The 18,614-nt window shown below is 44.4% G+C and overlaps 1 protein-coding gene and 1 pseudogene across 2 annotated transcripts in view; one reads left to right on the top strand and one right to left on the bottom strand.

The window, feature by feature from the left end:
* Positions 1-18,614, bottom strand: part of SH3TC2 (SH3 domain and tetratricopeptide repeats 2) — a 58,588-nt gene that overhangs the window by 27,359 nt on the left and 12,615 nt on the right. The window contains exons 4-8 of the mRNA XM_080919985.1: positions 17,052-17,157; positions 14,971-15,114; positions 13,652-13,850; positions 12,947-13,020; positions 10,761-10,956 (exon numbers count right to left, since the gene is read on the bottom strand). Coding sequence (XP_080776111.1) covers positions 10,761-10,956; positions 12,947-13,020; positions 13,652-13,850; positions 14,971-15,114; positions 17,052-17,157 — 719 coding nt within the window. The remainder of the gene's footprint in view (positions 1-10,760; positions 10,957-12,946; positions 13,021-13,651; positions 13,851-14,970; positions 15,115-17,051; positions 17,158-18,614) is intronic.
* LOC308423711 (heterogeneous nuclear ribonucleoprotein A1-like) lies at positions 2,387-5,493 on the top strand (annotated as a pseudogene). Its single transcript has 2 exons — positions 2,387-2,393; positions 4,383-5,493. The product of its transcript is annotated as a heterogeneous nuclear ribonucleoprotein A1-like (transcript).

Here is an 18,614-nt window from a genome sequence, read left to right as displayed (position 1 = left end):
GTAGAAAACAGACAAGGTCAGTCTGGACTTCAACTCCCATCTTTCTCTCCCCACACAAGGATGTAGGAAAGCTTAGAAAACCAGGCTTGTCCATTGCTGACATCATCAGTTCCTTACTGTTGCAATCTGAGCTTTCCTGCTGAAGAAAGGGGTGTCACATGGCGTTAAGTAGGTCAAAGGGGAGGTAGAAATGTCTTTCTATTAAAATTCCATCTCCCCAGAGAAATCCCCATACCTCAACCCCCTTGGCATCTGTTTGCAACCACAGCAACAGCTGGTGTCACAATGGTAAGGATTTGGGGGAAAATATAAGAAATTCCTTTCTCCTTAGTTTATTTCCAGAAGTCAGGGACAAATGGTACCTGTCTAGAGGAACAGCAGAGAAAGCTCCCCTGTGCTCTGAAGGAATCTTACACAGTTGCTATGGTCTGATTCCAGGACATAGAACATTGCTGTGTGATACTAAGAAGAGAAAGGAATTACTAAGGGACCGAACATGAGTAGAGGCAGGGTCAGGGGGCTGGAAAAACAATTATAAACAGAAGAACTCTTTAAGTGCAGTTTATCTGCGATCTAACTGTAAGATCTAATTTGCTTGCTAAAGGTTACTTTGAAAAATATAAATGGCTGACAAAGCACTCTATCTAGCACTTAGCTGTAGGAGCATGTGGGAACTTACCCCTGTAATCCCAGTACTCCTGGGAGGCTGAGTCCAGAGGGTTGCCTTGAATTTAAGGTTAAGTCTAGACTGTATAGTGAGGTCTAGGCCAGCCAGGCTGAGTTACAGAGTGTAACTGACTCAGGGGAGTTGGGCAGAGAGCAAGGTCAGGGAAGCCTCTGGCAAAGGTGGGAGAATTAACCCAAAAGAAAAAACTGGCAATGATGAAGGCCACACACCCTCACTCACATACCGCACACCCCACACCCTCAGCCAAGGCCAGAGAGAACTGACTGGAGCCACTGTTGAAGGTGCAGAGCACTCCAGAGAATCTGGGGATGACCAACCCATGGTTGATTATAAACTTCATGCTTACAGAGAGCGCACACCAAAAATATGCCACCCTGTTCAAATGACTTCCAAAAATCTAATCCTGGGATGACCCTTTCAGCTTCTAAAATGTCCTCCCTTCTCTGATCCTCTTCTACCTTTGAAAGCATATCTTTCTCTCTCTGCTACTGCTCTCCCCTGCATATGTCTATTCAGTTCCTTGTTCTGAACTTGGAAATTCCACCAGGTACCTGCTGAACCCCAAAGTCCACAGATATCATTCCTCCCGAACAAAACAAAGTACAGATTTTGTTCGCTATCAAACAACTTAAAACCAAATTCTTCGAAGCCAAAAAATGTCATAGTAGCTAACATGTTTGAAAGACGTTACAGTACTATTATGTAATCTGCACTGTTGCTTTTTAAGAGGGGGCTATTCTTACCCCTCTTACAGATAAGAAAAAAACTTGCAGGCTAATAAAAAGTTAGAGTCATTGAATGGGAAGTAAGAGAGCCTGTCTAGTCAGGGCAAGAATCTAGAGGGGCTGTGATGAGTCGTTCTGATTGGTCCCTGGCTGTCTGTCCCCAGAGCCCAGGAGTTGTTCTGATTGGTCCCTGGCTGTCTATCCCCAGAGCCCAGGAGTTGTTCTGATTGGTCCCTGGCTGTTTGTCCCCAAAGCCCAGGCAAACTAAAAAGCAGGCAACTGGCCGGCCAGCCATGAGGAGGCCACTCCACTCCTCCCTTGCAGACATGCACTAGAGTTGTGTGCTGACACCTGGCCCAGAGTTTTCCCCCACATGTGTGAGCCTCATCTTTAGCCTGGTCTCGAGACTTTTTCTTGTACTCTCTAAATTTTCAGCCTCAAAATTGCATACAATTAAAACCTTGGGTTGCAATAAGAATTATAAAGAAGTCTATCTAGAGGGATGGCTCAGTGGGGAAGAGAGCATACTGATCTTACCTAGGATCTGAGTTCAGTTCCCACATTAGGTGGCTCATGACCACCTATAATTCCAATTCCAAGGGACCCAACACTCTCTTTTAGATTCCATGGTTACCCACGTGCACATGGCACACATATGTTCATGCAGACTCACACACATATACATACATAAATAAATAAATCCTAAAATATATTACATATTATGTCTATATCAAATACGTATTTACATATTGTGTATATGTTTTTATATATACTATATAAAAACCCAAGTTTTTCTAGAAGCCTCAAATGTCACTGTATGTTCTGAATATGCCCATTCATTTCATATTCTTAACTCTTTGTAAGTTGTTTTTAATCTGTGCTTGCTGATAAATATGATTCAGGACCATGCTCAGAATTGTAGTCAGAGGGTGCTAAAGCCAAGACTGAAGTGGTGTATTGTCCATCAGCATCTATGTCCGGTACGTGAGAGCTGATCTGCCAGCATCCTGTCTTCCAGGTGCTCAAAGAACATCTGAGAAGTATGACAACCTCTACTAGAGATTTCCAAACACAAAACGAAGCTAGTGGACGTAGCAAAGCACCCAGCAACATGGTGTGCTCTCCAAAGCTACTCTCCCATACACACCCTGCAAGATACGTAAAAAAAGAAATAGCTTAACAAATGTCCTTAAACTTTAAGAGAGGAAGGGAAAGTCTCGGGGGTTAAGAAAAAGGAGAAGCCAAACCCAAGGCCCGAGGTGAGAGCAAATGCCACAGACTGCTGTAGGTTAGCCTAGGCATTTAGGGCTCAAAACTGAGGCCTCCCCGAGACAGAAAACTTGATCTTGAGCCTGTTTATAAGAAGGAGCTGGACACAAGTCCCTTCATAAAGTCTAGAAAGGCAGCAGCTTCTGTACAGGGGGCCGCAAAACATCTTACTTCCTTGTCGTTCCAGTCACACCTTTCACCTCATTGAGTCCTGGAAAACACCAGGCCTCAACACCCTCACCACTGAAGTGTACGTGGGGGTAGCACAGAAAATGCATATGGGCCTAGACCATGAGTTCCCGAGACTTCAGGAGAAGCAAATGCAAAGGCTCCTCTTCACAAGGAGGTTCTCTTGACTGCAGGATTCAGGAAAGGTCTCTTTTAAATGGTTGGGGAAAAAAAATAGTTCACATAACAAAAAGTACAAACCAAGGGATGAGAATTATGAAAGAAAACAAGCAGAATCCCAAAGAAGTCAATGGTGGTGCAAAATTAGAAGCAGCAGTCACCCAAAAACTGACTTACAAAAGCCAGGTTAGAACAAAGAAACAGACGAAGGGAGTGGATACTCAGACAAAAGGATAAATGGTTTCCAGCACAGGCAACGGCTGTGAGGAAAACGCAGTTCCATAAATGGAAAGTGAAGTCAAGCGAGTTAAGAATGTCAGAGGCGAGTGAATGGTGAGTTCAGCTGAAGCAGAGAACGTTAGAGGAGCGGGAGCATCCCCCAGAATGTGGCCTCCAATGACAAAGAGATGACAGGAGGTAACAGGACTCATTCAGAGACATTGTTGGCAGGGTTAGTCCAGTGTACCTCCACCAGATCCCAGGAGAGAGACCAAAAGACTGAGAGAGAGACAGATTCAAAGAGAGAATGACTGAGAAGACCCCAGAATTGGAGAAAGACATGATGAGTCTTCAGAGTGAAGAAGCACACTGAGTCCTGAGCAAAACAAACAAAAATAGTATTTATAACAAGGAATCCATTTTTATAGGTCTTTCCGAGTTAGCTTTTATTCTTGTTTTTGCTAATTATTACTTTTGAGTTTAACTATTCACAATTAATTTAAGTATTCAATTTAATTTAATGAAAGACGTATAAGTGACAAGAACACACATCCAAAATTTTTTTTAAAAAAGAATTAAAAAAAAGAAGAAAATAATCAAGACAAATGTGATTTTAGTGCAAGAAACACAGACATCTCTTTCCATGAACTACACAAAGATTTCTTTTCCTCCCTACATCTGACAGTTATACAAATAAAACAAGCGATGGATTTGGGGGATCTTTTGGACAGCCCACTGGATAGAGTACCCCATCTGCTACACCTGACATCCATATTCATCTGGAAAAGCCAGATCAGTCATATAATGGCAACTTTGGAGAGGAATGATAAGAACAGGAAGTAGAGATTGGTCCACTCACCTAAATGTGTAAAAAAAAAAAAAAAAAGACCCTAAAGAAAACTAAAGAAAAAGACCCTAAAGTGTCTCTTTCTCGGCTGGAAGTCAGAAATATTCTCAGGCCTCATGACAGACTCATTCTTGCTACAGGTCCCAGAATTGTTTGGGGACACTGGTCCTTAATCTGGTTTCTAAATGATTTTAGGGTTACTTATTCAGAGTAGAGAATGTTAGAGTAGCAATAAAGGCCCATTAAGAAAAACACTTGTGGCTTTCTGCTCTTTCGTGCTGCCGAGGAAACATTGCTGAAGGCTCTCACTGCCCCGTGGTCACGTCTAAGTCAGAGTCTCCCAAGGAGCCGGAACAGCTGCAGAAGCTCTTTATTGGGCTGGGCTTCGAAACAACAGCCGAGAGTCTGAGGAGCCATTTTGAGCAATGGGGAACACTCACGACTGTGTGGTAATGAGAGATCCAAACACCAAGAGACCCAGGGGCTTTGGGTTTGTCACATACGTCACTCTGGAGGAAGTGGATGCTGCCATGAATTCAAGACCACACACGGTGGATGGAAGAGTTGTGGAACCCGAGAGAGTCTTCAAGAGAAGACTCTCAGAGACCAGATGCCTGCTTAACTGAGAAAGATCTTTGTTGGCGGTACTAAAGAAGAAACGGAAGAACATCACCTACAAGATTATTTTGAGCAGTTGGGAAAAACTAAAGTGATAGAAATTATGACTGACAGACGCAGTGGGGAAAAAGGGGGCTTTGCTTTTGTCACCTTTGATGACCATGACTCCGTAGATAAGATTGTTACTCGGAAATACCGTACTGTGAATGGCCACAACTGTGAAGTAAGAAAGGCTCTGTCGAAGCAAGAGATGGCCCGTGCTTCATCCAGCCAGAGAGGTCGAAGTGGTTCTGGAAACTTTGGTAGTGGTCATGGAGGCAGTTTTGATGGCAATGACAATTATGGTCTAGGAGGGAACTTCAGTGGTCATGGTGGCTTTGGTGACAGCAGTGGTAGTGGATATGGTGGCAGGGGGATGGCTATGATGGGTTTGGCAATGATGGAAGCAGTTTTGGAGGCGGTGAAAGCTACAATGATTTGACAGTTACAACAACCAGTCTTCATAATTTGGACTGATGAGGGGAGGAAACTCTGGAGGCAGGAGCTCATGCCTTTATGGTGGCAGAGGCCAGTACTTTGCTAAACCACAAAACCAAGGTGCCTATGGAGGTTCCAGCAGCAGAAGTAGCTATGGAGGTTCTCAATACAGCCAAGAAACAAAGCTTAGCAGGAGAGCAGAGCCAGAGAAGCCACAGGGAAGCTACAGGTTACAACAGATTTGTGAACTCAGCCAAGCGCAGTGGTGGCAGGGCCTCGCTGCTACGAAGAAGACATTTTAGGCAGTACTCATGTGTGTGGGCAAACACTACAAGATGGTATTTGTGACTAACTGTATAATAGGTTATTTTAGTTTCTGTTCTATGGAAAGTGTAACGCCTTCCAACAAAAGGTTTTACTGTAGACCTTTTTTACCCATGGTGTTGATTGCTAGGTGTAATAGTCTGATCATGACACTGAAAGAAAAAGAAAGGAAGAAAGGATGGAAGGAAGGAAGGAAGGAAAGGAAAGGAAAGGAAAGGAAAGGAAAGGAAAGGAAAGGAAAGGAAAGGAAAGGAAAGGAAAGGAAAGAAGGAAGGAAGAAAACTTGTGGCTGCCGGAGAGACAGCTCAGCAGATAAGAACACTGGCTCCTTCTCCAGGTGACCAGGTTTGACTCCCATTACCCACAAGGTGGCTCAAAACCATCTGTACCTCCAGTTCCAAAAGACCTAGCCCTATCTTCTGGCCTCCACAGAAACCAAGCATACACATGTTATACAGACATACGTGGCAAAACACTCATTCACGTAAAATAAAACCATGAAAATTAAAAGGGAACAAATTCTGATCAGAAGAACACAACTTCTGACCTAGTACTCCAGTTGAGCCAGATGGGTCACCTGGCCGAGGGAGCACACCGTGGAAGGCGGGAGCACGCCCTGGAAGGCAGGTTCACATGAAGCCATACTGAGATAGACAGAGCAATCCCTCCTTTAATGAGATACTGTGCTTTTTCCTTCTCAGAATCCCTGCCCCCTTATGCAGCCGTACACAGGGCTTCAGCTACGCGGCTTCTTAAATCTGCCCACTTTTCTAACTATCCAGAAAAGTATTATTTTCTTCTTTCTGTCTCTTTTCTAAATGTGGTATAGTTTAAACTCCACCAACATTTGGGGATCTCTTACTCTTTCTCTAACGTCCCTTCCCCCATGAGCCGGAGCTCCATACCGGTAGGCTTATGTTTCCCTCTCTCCTCCATTTTCCTCCTCTGGACAGCTGTTGAGATTTAGAACTTGCATGCCATGAATATTCTTGATCTTCGTTTTTTTTTCTTCTAAACCCCATTAATTTAATTGGGTTTGGCACCAATAAGTTTGATAAATAAATAAGATAAATAAATAAAAACAAAACGATTTAAAAATTGCTCTTGAGCTTTGATAGATAAATAAATTGTAAAGCAAAATAGACATTTGCTGCAGGTTTTACAGGCTTGTTTCCCAGCTGCCATGGCTCTGAAACTAATGCTGTAAAAAGGAAAATCATCAGGTCACTTCCTTAGACAACCATGTGTCTGAAGCACCAAGTAGAAGGTGATTCAGAAAACAGTCCTGAGAAATGTCACCCTTGAAGCATGGACAACTGGGTGTGCATACAAACATTGCTCAGACACATACTCACACCATACGACCTCACATACCTTCATATTGACACCATTATGGGACACTATGCCAGCGTAGGGAGAGAATCTGCAGGAAGAGTCTGGGGTTAGCAAACAGTGAAGACACCCTTCTCAGAAACCGGTCACAACTAAATGAGCACGGCCTAAGAGTGACACCCTGTGGCGTTGACAGGCACATCGATGGGATAAGGGAACCTCAAAAGTGGCAGCTGACAGCTGGGGCCAGAATACTTGTCTGTCACAACCTCTGAGTATGACCCCTGAGCCCTTTACTTGCTGTGGTTCCGGGGCATCTGTGGTCCAAAGAGTGCTTCTAAGGTACAAGGACCCAGGGTCCCCCTTCATTTCCCACTGCTCCCTGGCTCTTGACTCTCTTTCCCCTTCCTTCCAAAGGTGCAGCTTCTGATGCACTGTGTCCCACAAGGGGCACATGTACCACTTCATCCTTCGATGTCGGAGATGTTCTTCCTCGCTCTGAGAGGATGCCCTTAGAGCCAAGCACCAAATCAACTTAGTGCGATTAGGTTGTTGTTTGGGCAGTGGTTTGAGTCACAGAAGTCCAAACATAACTTATAAACCCTAGTACCTACTTCATGTATTTTTAAATATTTGTTTATTTATTTTATGTATTTGAGTACTCTATATCTTCAGACACATCAGAAAAGAGCGTTGGATCCCATTACAGGTGGTTGTGAGCCACCACGAAGTGGCTGGGAATTGGACTTGGGTCCTCAGGAAGAGCAGTCAGTGCTCTTAACCACTGAACCATCTCCCCAACCCTAGAACCTACTTCTAACACACTATTAAAACTGAACCTCAAAAATTACCATGCACAACATACAACAAAAACATAATAATAAAAGGCAAAATAGAAGCACCAGACTTTGCATGCTCTGTGTGCATGATCTTCTTTAAGCTTGTGATGATCCCATCAGGTAGCACCAGCATCATGCACATTACAGACAAGAAAACTGAGGACCAAAAAAAAAAAAAAGAAGAAGAAGAAGAAGAAGTCACTATGTGCAAAGTCACAGCACTGGTAAGCATATGAAGGCATGGGATTTGCTGGACATGCCAGTCTGACCCACAAATCTGAAAACCAGTAAGCTTCTATATTTCTAAAGTCATTCTCCAATGTCAACCACAAGCCTTTCCCCAGCCAGCCCTGCCTCGCCCACCAATGCCCCCAACAGTGTTAACCACCTTTCCAGCCTCTCCTGGCCAGCTCCTTCCTCTGGGGCTCTTTGTTTTCTCTCTTCTTCTCTCCTCGGCTATAGAAATGATTCTTCTTCCACTAAGTTTCTGCTATTTTTTTTCTCTCTCCCTCTCCCCAGAACCTTGATTACAGAATCCATACTCTCAATGCCAGGATTCTAGTGTTATAGAGCTTTGGATTCAAGTCCTTTACTCCTGTGGGTCCCCAGTGGTTCCTTGCAGCAAAATAAGAGTCATTTAAACTGACATCTTTTCCCTGGAAGATGGTTATCCACACCTTCTATAGCTATCATGGCCCAAGACCTTCTCGGAACAATTAGATAAAGCCTAATTGGGGTTGGGGGGGGGCAAGACACAGGTACCCATATTTGCAAGTCTCTCTGATCCTTTAACTTCTTGTTCATTGCTGTAAATCATTAGTGCTGCCTCTCCCTTTTCACTCCTCCTGCAGGATTCCAGCCTTAGCCTTACTCCCGGACTCCTGCCTCCTCCCTATTAATACATACCCAAAGCTGGGCAAGCATCCACAGACACTAGACATCCTCTTCAAGGTAAAGGGCGTCCCTTACATGGCATCCCCACCTTCTGCATCAGGAAAGGCCATACCATTGTTGGCTATACCAGTGCTCTTCTGGTAACCTCTTTCCAAGAAATGATTTACTTTCCCATGATGCAAGTAACTCAAAGGTTTTCTTCTTCTCCTTCTTCTTCTTCTTCTTCTTCTTCTTCTTCTTCTTCTTCTTCTTCTTCTTCTTCTTCTTCTTCTTCTTCTTCTTCTTCTCTCTCTCTCTCTCTCATGTGTATGTATGACTTCTTTCTACTTTTTCTATTTTTAATCTAATTAATAAATAATAACATCTGTGATGGTTACATATGCTCAGCCCAGGGAGTGGCACTATTAGAAGATGTGGCCCTGTTGGAGTAGGCGTGACCTTGTTGGGAGTAGGTATGCCACTGTGGCTGTGGGCTATAAGATCCTCATCCTAGCTGCCTGGAAGCCAATCTTCCATCAACAGCCTTCAGATGAAGATATAGAACTCTTCAGCTCTTTCTGCACCATGCCTGCCTGGATGCTGCCATGCTCCCACCTTGATGATAATGGACTGAAACTTTGAACCTGTAAGCCAGCCCCAATTAAATGTTGTCCTTTAGAAGACTTACATTGGCCATGGTATCTGTTCACAGCAGTAAAACCCTAACTAAAACAACACCGCCACCCCCCACCTTTCCTCTCTCTTGCCCCTCCCATTTTCCCTGCCTAATTACCTCTCCCAAGAGTTCCCTTGACAATTTGTTCCACTTTATAAATCTCAACTGCCTTCTGCCCCCCCCAAGGCATCAAGATCTGCTCTTCTTATTCAAGGATTTGGATTTGACACTTCTGCATTTAATAAATGGCCTGTCTCCTCTCAGAAAGAGGCAGAGCATAAAGGGAGTTTCTGCCGTCTATCTACTCTTTATTGGCTCTTTCTAGAGAGAGGAAATTCTAGTGTAAACAGTGACAGCATGGGGCATTCCTTATGTAGCCTTAGATATTCCTATGTAGCCATAGAATATCCCTCATACAGCCTTAGAGAGTCCTCATGTAGACTTAAATATTCCTTATGTAACCTTTGATATCTAAGATAGCCTTAGATATTTTTCATGTAGCTCCAGATATTCCCCAATGTAGAATACATGGCCACTGCATCTTCCTGTGTATAGACATGTGTTTTCTCTCTTCCTTTGTGCTCCCTGACCCCAACTTTGTCTTTTCCTATTATCTTTGGAATCCCACCTGAATAGACTTTGCAATACTGCCCAACTTAGCTCCTCCGTTGGCAGTGAGTTGGATAGGCTCATCGCCTACTGCTAACTGCTCTGCTCCTCAGAACCAGCCCTTCCAGAATCAAGGCAGAGAGGAGACAATATCTCTGGTTCTCCTTGTCAATGCTGACTTCACACATTCAAGTTTTAGCTTGAACATTAAGTGTGTAAACATCTTCAAGGGACCCACAAAGGAGAAAATGTCATCGGCCATGCCAGTAATCTACTGCTCTCTATGTTCATCCTTTGACAGGGTCCTGTGATTGAACACAGTGAGTGAGGGGACCCAAACCATTGCCCTTAACCTTACTGCACCTTTCTTTGGTGTAGGCCCTTCAGTCTCAAGGCTCTGCTTCTTTCTTTGAACACAACAAGGCTTCAAAGAACATCTGTTGAAATGAACTGACATGCTTTTGGTTTTTTTGATCATGCATCTTTCCTAGAACTTTCTATGTTCACCATGAATTTCAGAATGAACTTCTCTGGCTCTACATCCGGGGCTCTCCCTGCACTCTCTGAAGTTTCTCAGAGGTATAGTGGCTGGTTTTGTGTGTCAACTTGACACATATTAGAGTCACCAGAGAGGAAGGAGCCTCGGTTGAAGAAATACCTCCATGAGATCCAGCCGTAAGGCGTTTTCCCAGTTGGGGGAAATCAATGATAGAGAGTCCAGCCCATGGTTTCAGCTTGAGTAACTGTTCTGACTTGCTCCAAAGATGGACTATGATCTGGAGGTATAAGCCAAATAAACCCTTTCCTCCCAACTTTCATTTTTATCATGGTGTTTCGTCACAGCAACAGCAACCCTGACTAAGACAAAGGAGAAAAGAATGCTGGGAAAGGCAGCTGGGCCTCAAAGAATACTCACATTATGGAGCAGGAATCAAGATCTATGCTCCTAGTGGGGACAAAGCCCACTTCTCCCGAGCTCACTGACTTCCCAATGAACCACTGCAGCCCCGGTATGACAAAGCCAACAACTTCAATGCTTTCACCCTGGAGGAAGCACAGTTCATCCCTTTCCTCCTGCTCGTAATCCATCAGAGCCTTGCACCGTCCTCTGCCTGTGGGAAACAGCACACGGGTTAAAAGAAAAGACACTTTGACCATTATAAGGAAGTATTCTCGTGCATGACTTTAAACTGGGTAAGCTTATGGCAAACTGGAATGTCCCTTGTATTGTCAACTGACTCTGCCACCTTCCTTGTGATGGCTTGTATATGCTTGGCCCAAGGAGGGGCAAGGAGGTGTGGCCTTGTGGTGTGTAGGTGTGTCCCTGTGGGTGTGGGCTTAAGACCCTCATTCTAGCTTCCTGGAAGCCAGCATTCTGCTACCAACCTTCAGATGAAGATGTAGAACTCTCAGCTCCTCCTGCACCATGCCTGCCTTCACGCTGCCATGTTCCTGCCTCTGAACTTATAAGACAGCCCCAATTAAATGTTGTTCTTCTAGGAGTTGCCTTGGTCATGGTATCTGTTCACAGCAGTAAAACTCTAAGACATTCCTGCATATCATCGCCTTGCTCGGCCCAAGACCTTCAAGCATTGTATGAGAACCTCCACACCATAGGGTACCTACACCTCCTTCCAGCTGCTCCAGCCACTGTGACAGCTGATGCTTACAAACACTGGAATCAAAGACAAACTGCATCACACCTGCTACCTAATCAACTCCCATCAGATGTTACTGCACAATCACTGGTAGAACAGGGTGCTGTGAGGAACCCAAGGGCATCGGGGGACTCTCACCTAGAATCCAATGACAATGTTTTTGTGGATATTGTGCTGTCTAGTTTACAAGGCACATTTCCATTCTCAGATCTTCCCAAGCACCAGGCAGGGATACCCAGCAGAATACCTATTTCATGGATAAGAAAGTAGGAGGCAGTGCCGAGTGATACTCTAAAGAGCTTACTAGCGGCAGAGCTCGGAGTGTGGTGAGGCTTCTCTGCTACTTCCCCGCCTCTCTCGTCCGTTGCTTAGTTCTTGTGACATCTGCCTAGATCACACAGCTTCTTTATTGAGAAGGTAGACGCAGAGTGAAAGCAGCGAGTGCTGGTGTCAGGTTATGTGACCCATAACCGACTCCAAAGCCCCATAGTTCTGACCGTTCTTAGGCTAAATTGCTTCAAGATGCTAAAAATCTTGCTTACGACCAATTACTGCATAGTTCTAATATTTTCACTCTGTAATTTCTTCTAGTAATTTTTTAATGTTATTTGGGTTTGGAACTAGTAAGACTGTATTTCTTTCCTTTCTGCTAAAGATGTGTGATAGGTAATGAGCCAGAACAAGGCGATTGCAAGGACCATGTTTCGATGGTGTATTTTAGATGTTTTATTATCTAGTAAACGCATATACTTACCAACACATGTGTGTGTACACAGAGATTAGCAGACATGGACATAGGTGCATGTGTAGACACAAGTGTATGTGTGTGTGTGTGTATGTGTGTGTATGTGTGTGTGTGTGTGTATGTGTGTGTGTATGTGTGTGTATGTGTGTGTGTGTATGTGTGTATGTGTGTGTATGTGTGTGTATGTGTGTGTATGTGTGTGTATGTGTGTGTATGTGTGTGTATGTGTGTGTGTATGTGTGTGTGTGTATGTGTGTGTGTATGTGTGTGTGTGTGTGTGTATGTGTGTGTGTGTGTGTGGTGTTTGCATGCATAGTTCACTCATCTGTTCATCCGGTGTTTGCTGAGCGCTCACTGTGTACTAGGCATTCATAGTTCCCCTAAATTGCATTACTCTGTGGAAATCCAGAAAATGTTTGGGTAAAGACTGGGAAGCAGGTCACATTTGGCTCAAAAGCGTTTCATTTGGCCCATGCCTGTCTATCTTTAAATCTCTCTCACCCCCGCCACTCCCCAACATCCCTCTCCCAGTCCTCCCCACACATGTGTGTTCTGTCTGTTTCCTCGGCCCCGGCTTGTGACCTTCACTTCATGGACAAAGACCCCAAGTGTGCAGACAACTGGCTTCCCACGTTCTGTCAGTGAGTTTAGGAAGCAGGTAAGCATCTTCTTCCTGACAATGCTGTTTTCAATTCATACCAATCTGACAGGCGCCGGTCCAGTCCCTCTTCCTGGGAAGGCCACAGATCCCTGGGTTATTCTTCAGGAACCATCTGCCAGTGGAAACAGAGTGAGCAGAGCAGCCCCACAGAAAAATGATGATGGTGGTATTATTGCGCGTCTTATTTTAATGACAGCCAACTGAGGGCTCGCTTTATACTGTGAGAAATGAAGGCTCAGCAGAAATGAGGTGTTTCCTAGCTCTGCAATTATTCTGCCAGCCAAAGAGCTTACACACAGCCCCTAGTGTTCTCTCTGTCAATCCTGTAAGGACCAAGCAGAATCTATAAAGAGTGTATATGAGACACTGGTGCCATTCCCTAGCTTACATGCCTGGGGAGATAAGTTAAAGTGGGGGGATTTATGGGCCCAGCACCAAGAGAGTCAGAGGAGGATCGTCACCCTCGGATGACACTGACACAAGGGGCCCTGGTCACTGCAAAGCATTGCTAAGAGGTCACATATTTCTTACTATGTACTATGTCCGTCTGAAACTTAGAGGTTTGCCCACTTTCATCAAGTAATACAAATTTTGGTTTTAAAAGTGGGGGAATAAAAAGCCAACCCAATTTTGTCACCTCTTCCAAACATTAGGAATACCATGTCTCAGTGTACCTCTATTATATTCTGCACAAACTTCAGTCTGCTCTGGGACCCTCCCCCAGGGAGTGGGCAGCTACTCACTGGTGGAAAGGGATAGGCAGGGGCTCCAGGGCTGACACAGGCACCAGGCCTCTCTGGCCTGTCACTAAGGACACGCCTTCCCACTCAGATCCGTCCCCGGAGAGCACAGAGATTAGCTCATTCTTGCACAGTGTCAAATATTCTCCTTCCTTGTCAGCTGGCTGAGCCACGGAGCACATGGCTCTGCAGAAGAAGTGACCTGCAGAGAATGAGAAAAACCCTTCCAACGAGTCGCCGGAAATGAGAGAGGATCTCCTATAAGGTAACACTTAGATGCAAAGCCCAGGCCATTTTTTAGCCCTGTCCACTGTCCAGGAGGAGGTAAAAGGTCCTTGTGCTGTGATCCTTGGGAGTGGAAGAGTCGCTGACAGGAAGTTCACTTAAGATAGAGACTCACCACTCTGAGTAACTAATGAGAATCGTCAAGGCTTAATCGAACTTCACCTCAAAAAAACGAGATGAAGCAAAGACGCAGAGAAATGCATGCGCACTCACAAAACTCTGGCCGGCCTCGCGGCCCTGAGCTTCTTTGAGAGCCACAAAGAGAAAATGAAATTGGCCTAGATTGATGCAGTGGCTCTGAATGAGCTTTGTAATGGTTCAACATGAACTGTGTCCTTTCTGAGAGGTGTTCAATAGAATCAGAAAGAGATTCACTCTGGTAAAACTATCTTTGGCCCATGTGACTCCCAGTATGTCTGAAGTGACCAGATTTGATCACTTCCCAGTCTGACGGAATCTGCCCCCGTGGAGTAGTCGACAGGGCGCTTCAGTTGGCTCCTCAACATTCTGCTGTTAAATTTCCTGACATAGTTCAGGTTTTCCAGGATTTACAGATGTATCTTACAATCAAATTGCATCATGTGTTCGTAGAGCTGTTTCTCAATCCTGGAGACCATTAGAATCACATGGGAAACTTTATTTTTAAAATGTCAGAGCCAGGCTTCCCACCGCCAGGAACTCTACCATCTTAGATAGAGCCTAGCAGGGCCCCGTCTTAAACCCCCAAACAGCCTGAATGTGAACCCCTGGACTAACTGATGCAACTGTTTATGTGACGTTGGGGTTGAGCTGAGAAGGATGTTTGAAGTTTTGTTATAACAGATAGGGTTACTCATGTATGTCTTCACCTTTCGGAGATACTTATTCATTTATTCATTTATTTATTCATTCATTCATTCATTTATTCATTTATTCATTTATTCATTTATTTGTGTGTTTATTTATTTTTGCCTCTCTTGGTATCTTGATTATCTGAGGGACTCTGGTAACAAAGAATCTAGACAAGGCTCCCATTCCAAATCCCATGCCAGACTCACCTTCCTGCAGCAGGAGGCCCAGGTATATGTTTTCCAAGTGATTGTCATCCACAGACACTTGGATCTCTGTGTCGTCCACCAGTCTGCTGTTGAGCCAGTATGTGTGGTCAAAGAAGAGGTGCTCCAGACATGTGGACACATAGCCTAGAGGTCAACCAACAAAGCTAAGCCAGATGAGTTCTGCCCTTATCCACCTCAAATGAGAAAGCAGGCCCCGTGCTGCCTTCATGCCCAGACCTGCCATTTAGACGGAACAGAGTGCTGACTAGATACTGTCTAGAATGAACTGATTCTTCTCAACATCTGTTAGGAAATACAAGTTGAACGTAAGTTATGTTTACCATTCTAAGCACTTCAAGGTCTTCATCAATGCATGTTTATCTTTTTAAAACTTTTTACATTTAGTCATTTACTTTGTGTGTGTGTGTGTGTGTATGTGTTGTATACATGTGGGCGCGCGCGCACACACACACACACACACACACACACACACACACACACACACACCTGTATATCACAGTACATGAGTGGAAGCCATAGGACAACTTGCAAGGGTCAATTTTGTCCTTCTACCCTGTGTGTTTCTGGGATAGAACTCAGGTCATCAGCCTTGGCAGGAAGTCATCGCTCAGACCTTTCATTAGCCCTCAGCTATTTCTTTTCTACTACAGCAATGGTGGTCTTCCAGTTTACTATGCTGACTCTGGGGGTTCCTGGTCTCCCCTTCAAGTTGTAACCTGAAGCTCATACTCTGACGATGTGGGAAGACAGGAGGTTGCCCGAGCCCACAGCGTTAGAAATCTCTTTTTCCCATCTGCTCTGACTCTGACCTCTCCCACAGCCTAGGAAGGAGCTCTGCCTCGTTCTGAGCAAAAATGGCTGGGTATGTAGCACAGTGGTTAGACTGCTTGAGCAAAGCTCTAGGTATGATGTTCATAATTTAAAACAAGAGAGAGAAAAAAGAGGGCAGAGGGAGAAAACTTAAAACTATGTAAATTGTAAAAAAAAATCACTATTATATGTCAATATTCTTCTAAACATTAGTTACTCATGTCGAAATTCTGCTTCTTTCGAGTCTTTTCCACTATTCTCATACTGCAATAGGCTGCCATTCTCCACCCTCACTTTCCCCTACAAAGCCCTTCTTAAATTTGAGAGTCCACACCTGGGAGTCTTAGAACAACACAGAGGTTAGTTAGTTGGCCTGAGCTGAAGCCTGGACTTCTGAGTCTCTAACACCAGGTGCACTCCATGCATGAACTAACTGGGCCACAAAGCAGTAGTGTTAACACTGCCCATCTGTAATAGTCACAGGAAATATGGCACATGGAGAGAAGAAAAATCACCCTGCCTTTAAGTTTCCCCCTCCAGCCAAGGGTCACTTTGACCCTCAGCCTGGCTCAGCAGTATTCTCTAGGTATAACTGCAGGGAACCCAGTGTTTCTGTAAATTAGGTGACTTGGCTTTGAAGCCATCAGTTTTTGCCAGGAGATTTTTTTTTCTCTTGGAATAGAGGATGTAACAGTGCCTACTGTGGTGACAATGTCACTTCGTCCTGACATCTGTGACCTCCTAGAAACCCCGGAGGTCTGGGACCATTTTACCAACCAGGTCTTTCATCTCTCTTTGACTCTCTTACAAATCCATGTGACAGAGAATCCCTGAATGTTAGCGTTCTGCGCAGCTTCTACACCTTCTTCGGGAATAGTTATCTCTCTCCTTAATGAACCCAACATCTGTCCTGCTGCTTCTAACTTAGTAGCTCACCAAGCTAATGGCATAACTAAAGAAAAGCTCTCCCTGGACATAGGAAATGACATTCTATTTCCTTATGGGGAAAGACACATCCATTTGTGAAATGTCTTCAGATGACATCTTAGAGTAATAATTAATATTTAATTAATCTTAAAATAATATTAATATTATTTTAAAATGAGCTTTAGAGAGTTTATGATATTTCAGAAAGCTAGTCATCCGTTTCAGGGTTTCATCTCCTTTAACTGCCAGAGACAAACCAGTTCCCCAGTAGCAGGTTTGGAGAGACTGAGAGAGATGTTCTCCTCTATCTACCCAGGGCATACCTAAGTTCAGGTACGTGGAAAACTTCCAGATTTCCTCCAGGGTCTTGAAGGTGATGAGGAACTGGTCCTTCTGGGACTGGACACTCACCAATCTCGCAGAGAGATCCTGTACAAGAGCAAGTCAGCCTGAGGTAACAGAGTCTTCTGGGAGGGGTTCATGTAAGTATGCAGCATTACTGGACAGCAGACAAGTTGTTGCTAAGCAGCATGCTGTAATGCAAACCATCTCTTGCATCAGTGAGCAACCCACATTATGGTTAATTCTTATAAATGCCATCCATTCACATTTGGATTATTTTATAATTTTAATGCCCTACTCAGCTCTGGGATAGATACCACAATAAATAAACCTGTAGGCACATTCTGGCTTGCTTCACTGTAAGTGATTCTAAGAAGCGCAATTTCAGTGAAGAATGTTTGCATTTTCTATTCTAAACTGCAGTCATTCAACAACCTCCAAGGAGGTTCACCAGTTTGTCTTATCTAGGCCGGGACAGAGTTTTGGAAAGGAGGGAGAAGCCAGAGAGAGTGGAGAGGCAAGATGGAGGAAGACAAGGATGGACCTTCTCTGCATGGCTCTGCACAGCTATAGGTTGTTATGAATATTTTATAAGAAATGGATTTGGATGGGATGATTTGTCTTGTCTAGGTGGGCAAATTACATCATATCATTTGGCTCTGAGTTTATGGTATGAACGTTTTGTGGAGTGTAAAATGCACTGAGAAAATCTGAGATAAAACCATTGCTGAATTACAAGTTTCTGGAGCTTTAAATTTGTCGGGCTGGTTGGAGTGTGGACAGTTACAGAGTTCGAGGCTGGCCCTCTGCTGGGAGAGAGACTAACCAGAGGGCAGGTGCCAATGAGATGACCCGCTGGTGTTGGAACTAATGTGGGAGAGACTGAAGGGGTCAGAGAGTACCTAGGGGCAGTGTGGCATGGTGCCACACTGGAACCCATTGCCAATTTTTTTAAAAATAATTACTTCAACAAAATCCAACTCCTGCTCCTACCCACAGAAAAGATGAGTTTAACTAAATGGAAATTCACTCAAGTCACCAGCAACTGTTGTCTTTGATTCCTAAATTCCAGGAATTAAAATAGAATAAGATCAAATTTAGAAGCCCAGGGCTGGAGAAATGGCTCAACAGGTAAAACCACTTGCTGCTTAAGTGATGTGAGTTTAGATCCCCATCGCCCACATTTAAAACAAAAGAAGAGCCAAGTGCAACCCCTGTACCTGTAACACCAGCACTGAGGGTGGGGCAGAGACTGGAGGGTTGCTCGTGCTTGCTGGCCATCAGCCTAGCTCCAGAGTGAGTAAAACCTCTGTCTCCAAAGAGTAAGATGAAAGCGCAAGACACCTGATGTTGCTCTCCAGCCTCTTTGCATGCTGGAGCACAGTGACCTGCACAGGGGCATATGGGTTCGAGCATGCCCACACACACACACACACACACACACACACACACACACATGTGCCACATGCACCTACAGAAACACACCAATTTTTTTTCAGGTGTTAATTATGGAACAGATGCCACTACCCACATACAAAGCCAGG

The sequence above is a fragment of the Micromys minutus genome, assembly GCF_963924665.1.
Source record: "Micromys minutus genome assembly, chromosome: 8".
In the NCBI taxonomy this organism is placed as follows: Eukaryota; Metazoa; Chordata; class Mammalia; order Rodentia; family Muridae; genus Micromys; species Micromys minutus.
This window is presented reverse-complemented; position numbering and strand designations above follow the sequence as displayed.